The 8,247-nt window shown below is 40.5% G+C and overlaps 1 protein-coding gene across 1 annotated transcript; it reads right to left on the reverse strand.

Moving 5' to 3' along the window:
• Positions 1–1,226: 1,226 nt before the first annotated feature.
• lmod2a (leiomodin 2 (cardiac) a) lies at positions 1,227–7,671 on the reverse strand. Its single transcript, XM_067590889.1, has 3 exons — positions 7,166–7,671; positions 3,526–4,770; positions 1,227–1,496 (listed from the first exon to the last, which is right to left on the reverse strand). The coding sequence occupies exons 1-3, from the start codon at positions 7,439–7,441 to the stop codon at positions 1,476–1,478; spliced, it is 1,542 nt and encodes a 513-aa protein (XP_067446990.1). The 5' UTR covers positions 7,442–7,671; the 3' UTR covers positions 1,227–1,475.
• Between the last annotated feature and the right edge of the window lie 576 nt (positions 7,672–8,247).

Here is an 8,247-nt window from a genome sequence, read left to right on the forward strand (position 1 = left end):
CAACTCTCAGTTCTTTAAATCACAGCTGAAGACTTTTCTGTTTGCTGCCTTTCATTAAACCACATTAAGGGTTAATATTTTACACTGCACTGTTACTTTTATTCTCTTGTTTTATCTGTCTTATTCCCTTTTAGCTTCTTTTTATTTCCAAATTTAACACTTTTTAATAGTTTTTATATGTCTTTTTACTTGTGTTGCTTTTATATTCTGTTTTAATGCCTTTTATGCTCTATGTAAAGCACTTTGAATTACCTTGTTGTCTAATCTTGTCTAAATCTTTTGCTCAGTACTGTATGTATACGTATATGTGATGTGTTTTAATAGATTCTAGACAACGACAGGAGGTCTACGGCACGGAGGAATCAGATATATCAGGCTTTGATACACACACAATACTTGTTAGTAGATCAGTTCATTGTTGGTTTGGATCCAAACATGAGATTTACTGACAAGAAGAAAAACATAGAAAACTACCAGAATGATCCTTTAAGTTTTAGCAACAATGTGACATGAATTGAACGGTTGAAAGAGGATATTTTGACTTTATGAAAACTATTGTAACAGCAGCAATCAACCATGTATTCAGCTTTAACAGACGCACTTACACACATCATCTGTCAAATACTGTATAAACCGTGTGTGTGTGTGTGTGTGTGTGTGTGTGTGTGTGTGTGTGTGTGTGTTGACAGACAGTAAGCAGCAGCTGTTGCTCACATAACAGATCTCTCTCTCTCTGTGTAGAGTTTGTAGTTTGACTTTAATCCCTCTGTGATTCTTTATTAGAGAGCAGAGTGAGTCGATCCTGCTCTCAGGTCCCCGATGTGAAGCTGTTATATGACCTTTAATGACGTGTTTAAGAGCTGTTGTGTGTAACAAGATGGATCTATTTGAACAACAACACTGATCTGATGGTGTTACTTACAGTTTTATAAGTTAAATTTTTGGAATGAGGCGTCCTGGTGCATGTTAGACTCACATCTCTTGAAGTGAGGAAAACCTCTCAGTGTTCATCTGGACATCTTTTAATGTGTTAGTCAGCAACTATAACTCACCTATAAATGGAGGCTGCTGCATAAACCAATAATAAATGTCTTCATATGAGAAGTTATAATAAATACTGTATATTAATATCTTCTCTTAACTACATTATAGTGTTTTATAAACCTTTAAATGTTTATATACAGCTTAAAGTGTCTCTGTGGTAAAAACAGCTGGTAGAAACCATGTAGACCGATTCAGAACATACATTTTATTTCTCTACACGTTAATATTCACAGTGGGTCTCACACACAGTAACAAAATATGACAATAATATCTGAACAGTACAGAATACAGTCTGCCGCTACGCCGTGTGACAACTTAAATAAGATACTGTTAAAAAGTGACATTTTTTTTTAAATTAAAAAAAAAAAAAGTGAAATAAAAATGAAACATTTCAGTAGAAAGTGTGAACAGTCGTTGATCCGTCGGTGAGTTCAGGTCTGTGACGGGTCCACCTGAAACCACAAACATCACACACACGTTAAGTTCCAGCAGGTTTAAGACGTCATTCATGATTAAAAAACACAGTCAGGTTTTTACTAGAAGCTGTAACCTGTGATAAAACAGCTGAGAGAAATCAATACTTAATTAAAAACATAAAAACATTCAACCTTTTAGACTTGCTTTTGTTTCGTTTGTTTTGTTTGTTTCTGTTTTAGCTGCAGTTTTGCTCTTTTCTTTTGTTTGTTTTCAATGTGAAGCATTTTGTGACGTCTGCTGTTGAACGCTGCTCTATAAATAAACCTATTATTATTATTATTAGGACTCCATCAGTGAGCTTTACTGCTGTTGTTTTTGTTCTCGTTTAGACTCACAGGTCAGACTCTGAACACTCATAGAGACTGAAGACAATCTGCCAGGTTTCATTGTTAAAAACAAGTTTAGCAAGCCCTTCATATCAGGCGATGACACGCATGTTCACTACAGAAGAGAAAGACGGGAGAGCATTATTTCCAGTAAGGCGGGTCCTTGATCAAATGTAAGGGGTGTAGTTTTTGTTCTTGCCACCGTTCAAGCAACTACTGAGCGTTTAGAAATCTCCAGACTTCAGTAGGTGGAGATCTACGATTGTCTGGTGTCGCAAGACTCGTCCTCATTATTCTTTCTTTCTTCTTATTTTTCTCCACTAAAAGTGTTCTTGCAGTTGGGCAGTTGGGTTGCAAATTTCACCCAATACTGACACACATAAAATGACACTCATTGACCTCTAGGTGGCGCTGCAACAATCAAGTTTATGTTTTCGCAATTATCTCAAAAACGGCTCGGCTTAGAGTCAAACTTCTTTCATCATTTTAATCTCTTAATTCATCTGTATCTTTGCTCCGATAGTCTTCTGCTCTACAAATGTCAAATTTTGTGACTTTTTCTCGATTTTCTCAAAATCCTATTTTCGACAACTCGTCAGAAACCGTCGGGCCAATCGTCCCGAAACTTGGTCAGGATCATCTACGGACATCATTGATCTAAAGTTATCAAGGACATTTCATTAAATCAATCCATTTTGAAATTATAAATTTTTAGATGTGTCAAAGTCAAAATTGGTGTTAGCGATTGTAATTAGATAATGACGCCGTCATCTTGACAAAACAAGTGTCGACGTCTCCAGATGACGAGATAATTTATTTATTAAAAACACATCAGTGAGCCGCACCGCTGCACTGAGTGACGTGTTCCTTCATTATGAAGAGTTTGGTCACGTTAGTTTGTTTAGAAACAGAACAGAACCACGTTCCTGCACATGCTCAGTAGCGTCTGCTATACAAGGAACAACTCTCCTGAGTTACAATCTTATCAGTATTGTTAGTCAAAGGAACATGTCACCCAGTGCAGCGGTGGTTTTTGGACAAACAGAGGTCTATGGCACAGAGGAATAACATACATCAGGCTTTGATACACACACAATACTTGTTAGTAGATCAGTTCATTGTTGGTTTGGATCCAAACATGAGATTTGTTGACAATAAGAAAAACATAGAAAATCACCAGAATGATCCTTTGAGATGTAAAAACACACCTGGTTTGGTTGGTTTTTAAAAGCCTGACTTCATAATTTGTGGCTTTCTGGTTTCTGGATGTTTGTTGCAGGTCTGTGCAATAATTCAACATTATTATTAATCGTTAAGAGGGATTACCTGAATTAACTTGACTACTTTCATAAAAGACCAATGTCAGGTTTTTACTTGTGGTGAAAATCTGAACAAGCTTTTGTTTTCTCGGCTCGTCTGCTCTCCTCCCAGCAGCCCTGTGAGCCATCAGTCTTATCAAACAGCAGTGAAGAAGTCAGTCTATTTATAACCCGACGGAGAGTTGAGGAATTCACAGAGTGACAGAAGCTGTCGTCTGATGACAGCGGGAGCTCACGCTGAGGGGTCTAATGGCTTTTGGAGGCTAAATTATGTCTGTGATGCTTTCAGTCAAGCGAAGCTAAATTCCTTCAAACCCTGAACAAAGATCAGTCAGTGACAGACTCACAGGAAGTCTTACCCTTTTTAGGGACCTGATGCTGCTCCCACGAATCGCCGCCATCAGGTCGTCACGGCTCGACCTCTGCGGCGGCGGCAGGCGGGACGTTTCGTCTCGTCTCTTCTGCAGCGACGGCTTCAAGGCGTTCTTCAGCTCTTTGAGAATATCGACGCTCTCCTTTTCGTTGGCGCCGTTCTTGAGCTTCTTCGACTTTGGTTTCCTCTGGTTCGACTGAGCCTTCGTGCTGTTGGAGCCTTCGTGCTGTTTGACCATTTCGGCGATCTTCCTGGTTGGCGGGTCTAGCGACGGGCACGGAGGGGGAGGAGGATTTCTGTTCTGATTTTCAACTATTTTAGATGATTGTGACGACTTCTTTGGTGGTTTGTTTTCTGCAGATGAACCAGAATCTTGTCCCGACACCTCTGACGGACTCTGCTCCTTCTTCTGTTGGAGCCTCCTCTGTCGCTGTTGGTCCTGGTTGCGCGTCAGGATGCTGGTCGCCGTCATCCTCGGGCCCGGGAGGTCGAACTGGTAGCCGAGCTTGAGCAGAGTGGTGTTTTCTCTCAGCAGCTGGACCATCTCCATCTCCACCTTCCCCCCACAGATGTGCCTCTGGTTGTGGAAGCGAAGCTCCACCAGCGTCCTGTTGTGCTGCAGCGCCGCCAGCAGAGCCAGGATACCCTGACCGGACACGAAGTTGGACTCTACGTTCAGGTTTCTGATTGAGCTGTTCTCACAAAGCATCTTGGAGATGGCGAAGGCAACCCGGTCGTCGGCGTGAGTGTTGGCGAGACTGAAAACATGGACGTGAGTGTTTGTGCTCAGAGCCTCGGCAAAACGAAGCAAGGTCTCCTGGGAAATGTCTTCGATGTTGTTGAGGTTGACTTCGTTCATGGCTGGATCATCACGCAGAATCTGCTCCAGAGCGTCTTCGATGACGGTCGGGTTTCCACTCGCTCTGTCAGAGGTCACGTTCAGGTTTTGGTTTGTGGTTTCAGTCCTGCTGGATTCGCTCCTCGAACCTTTAGACAGAACTTTCTTCTCCGGACATTTACTCCGTATCGGTGCCTCCTTTTTGCACTCATCTTTCTTTTCCATCTTGTCTTCTTTCGCATGATTTTTGTTAAAGACACTCTGTGATTTCTTCCCCTTTTGTGAACTCTTCTTTCTGTCGTTGTCTAGATTCCTGACGTTGTCCGGAGTCTTGCCGGCGTCACTGGCGCTCGCCTTCACTCGTTCCCCTCTGCTCTTATCTGGGCGTCCTTCCTGCAGACGATAACAGAACGGAAAATTAGGTCAAATTAGGTCAAACCCTGACGTTCTCCAGCGCCCGACTTTTAATTACTCTCTAATGTTGGCAGACAATCATCATAGCTGGCATTTCTCAGACAGTCGTATATTTTTAGACTGTTTTCCAGTGACACGTTTAAGTAAAACACTTTCTACATCATTATATATTATAGATTATATTTAAACATACAATAAACATGCATCTAAAAATGACAGGACCAACAATGTACAAATGAGAAATAAATGTGAATTCCAATTATTTATGCAAATACTTCTAAAGAAACAAATGAAAAGTTATTAACAAATAACAGTAGAAATAACAGGATCATGCTGGAGAACAATCTGCAAACCTTTTTTTTGGTCGAGTTTCAAGTTAATGAACTGTTTGACTGAAGGTTTTCTTTTTATATATATGTTGTTTTGGAGATTTTCTTGCAAATGAATCTCCAGACTGCAGTATTGGGAGTAATTCTACTAGTTTGTAGACGTTTGTGTTTTCTGGATGTTCTTTGGTTATGGCAAGAAAGTGCAGATTACAGTGAAAATGCATCTTGAATGGACAAACAGATTAAAGGAAATGTATAAAATGGGAAAAGTACCTTTAGACTAATACTTTGCCTTTATTTCTTTCTGTAAAATATCTTGTTTTTGTGTGTTTTGCTTTCACTTGTTTTTGTTTTATTCCTGCAATCACTTATGTATGTTAATTTTCACAAACTGTCATTAGCAATTAAATGAAATAAAAAATAAGTTGAAAATATAAATGGACTTCTTATCACTTTGGTTTGAAAGCAAACAGCTAAATATCAAAATTACCATATATCTTAAATTCATTAACCGTTCGGATCCTCTTTGGCAAAATATTCAAATATTCAAATTAACTTCATGTTGTAATTTGAACATAAGTGACGTGAATCAAAAAGATATTTCTAATATTAAATGTGTTCTCTAGTGATTTTGTGTTGCACTTCCATAAAGTTGGAGGACTTGTGAGAGACAGAATTTTATTAATCATCTGTCAATGTTTATAATTTTCTGTACTGTTTTGGCAATATAAGTTTCTGATCTGTCGTGCCAATAAAGCTTATTTGAATTTGAATTTGAAAGCCACCAGAGGTTGAGATATCCTGACTTTTAGTCATTAGTGTGAATTAAGTTCCAAAAACCCTGGATCCTACATTTCCCATAATGCAACTGGATATCATCTTGCCCGTTTAACACCCTCATCTTTCACATTCCAGTAACAGACTTTGTTTAATGAATTCGTAGTTTATTCCAGGCTCAAGCTGAGATAACCCCGATGACATCGCTGTGACATCATCAGGGTTCGTTTCTCAGACTTGACAAAGTTCCTCCGGAGATGCAGGAGATATTAAACAACTGTTGACCCGCGAACCGATGCTCGTGTGAAATTGGTGGCGTGCTCCTTAAATCCAAAAGTGAAACAGAATCTGTTACTAAAAGGGCTCTCGAGGTGTTGATCTACAGGAATCTTTTTTTGACAGATTGAGACTGTTTAGTCTCGTCACTCAAACGGCTTCATTCCTTAATGTTCATGTTTGGATCCGAACCAACAATGAACTGATCTACTAACAAGTATTGTGTGTGTATCTAAAGCCTGATATATCTTATTCCTCTGTTATTGTCCAGAAACATGTCACCCAGCACTGGGTGACATGTTCGTTTAGTTAGAAACGGCTCCAAAGTCTAATAACATTAAAGATTTTAATCCTTTAATAACAGCGGTAAGATTGTAACCCTCAGGAGAGCAGCTCTTTTAGTCCATTTTTTTCTTAAAAAATGACTAAAGAAATGATCAGTCAGTTATCAAAATAGTTTCTGTTGATCAATTAATCAACTAATCATTGCAGTTCTATAAATATGTAATATTTTATCACAATTAATGTGTTGATATAATTGCAACTGTTACTCCTGTGTTGCTGTTAATCAAAATTATAAGTATGATGGTGAGTCTGAGAGTTCTGCTGGTGTTTTATTTTATGCATGACTGACATAAACTTTATAAACTTTAGATTTATTTCCTGTTTTCTAGGAGTCAGGTGATTTCTCTTCATTTCTATGAAAATCTATGTGAGTGAGTTCAAACTTGCTGCAGAGAGATAATCCATCACATCCACAATGTAGACAACTTTTTTTTATGTATCGTCATGTTCTGTTCAAACCCAGAGTGTAAACAAACAAACAGATATTGTGAAGATGTCGTGATGCTCTTTAAATCCCTTAAAGGCACCAAAAAGTAGAGATTTGAAAACAGTCTCAACTTTATTTTCTCAGTCTCGGCACGTCGATTTCTAAAAGAACTGATGGATGATACAGATGTTTAGTAACTCTGAAACTGTTCTTATCTCACCTGTTCGGCGTTGGACTCCACCTTCTCGTCCTCCAGCAGCTTCTTGTTCTCGTCCTCCCAGTATTTCAGCAGAGCGTCCCTGTCGAAGGTCCCCGACGGGGTTTTGGCGGTCTGGTCTTTCTGCCTCAGGCCGATGGGGACGTTGTCGTCGGGGTCGAGGTCTGCCAGCTCCCTCTCCAGCTCCTGGAGCTCCTCGGAGGACAACGTGGCCAGCAGCTTGTCTTCATCCACGTCTTCATACTTCTTCAGCTCCCTCTGGTACCCAAAGGTACTCATGGTTCGGCGTTGGTTTTAGGACTCTCTGAACACTTGAATCTCTATCTTCAACACTCTTATCTCTTGATGTACTTGATTAAATCTTCTCACTTTTCTTGCTTGCTCTTTGACTCATCCTCCATCAGATTCCTTCAGCTCAGGGATGCTGTGGACGACTGGTGGTGGATCAGAGCGAGAGTCCTCCTATCATCTCCTGGTCCCAGCTGCCACAGGACCCTGACAAGGAGAAAGGGGAGGGCCTCCTCTGATGGGTCTTTTTTTAGGGTGTTGGGTGGTGGTGGAGGGGGGGGGTAGGGTCGATGAGATAGGCTTACCAGAGGAATGTGAGCCCTCTGAGTGGCCTGTGCAGAGAGTTCATCAGCGACTCGTGCCTCGAAAGAAACGAAGGGAACACAACGCCGCAGAGGGAGACATCAGAGATGAAGCTCTGCGGCCGTTGCATAACGTGTCAGGACGCAGAGACACAGCGTGGTTGTGGCGTTGTTGGGGGAAATACTCGTTCTCCCTGAGGAGGGGAGGGGGGGCATTATGTACAGTACAGCTGAGGTTGATACACCAACACTAAACAACAACAAGTCAGGACGGACGGATGTTTGAAATGGTTTCAGAGTAATAGTCAACTATCTCACGGGTGTCTTAGAAACCAAACATTGGTTATCATCACCACAATCTGTTATATTAACTTCAAAACGTGTCGCTATGTCACTGAAGATACTACCGTGATACAAACAGAAGCACAAGACAAAGTAAACTCAGCTCAAAGTCCATTTATTAACTGTTCTGGAGCTTTTGATCCAACATGAACG

This window comes from Thunnus thynnus, chromosome 5 (assembly GCF_963924715.1).
Source record: "Thunnus thynnus chromosome 5, fThuThy2.1, whole genome shotgun sequence".
Taxonomy (NCBI): domain Eukaryota; kingdom Metazoa; phylum Chordata; class Actinopteri; order Scombriformes; family Scombridae; genus Thunnus; species Thunnus thynnus.

Excerpts from the sequence above, each read along its gene's own strand:
- lmod2a (XM_067590889.1), bottom strand. The coding sequence starts at position 7,441 with ATGAGTACCTTTGGGTACCAGAGGGAGCTGAAGAAGTATGAAGACGTG. Across the intron at positions 4,771-7,165 it reads TGGAGTCCAACGCCGAACAG|GAAGGACGCCCAGATAAGAG; the intron begins GTGAGATAAGAA and ends TATCGTCTGCAG. Across the intron at positions 1,497-3,525 it reads GCATCAGGTCCCTAAAAAGG|GTGGACCCGTCACAGACCTG; the intron begins GTAAGACTTCCT and ends TTGTGGTTTCAG.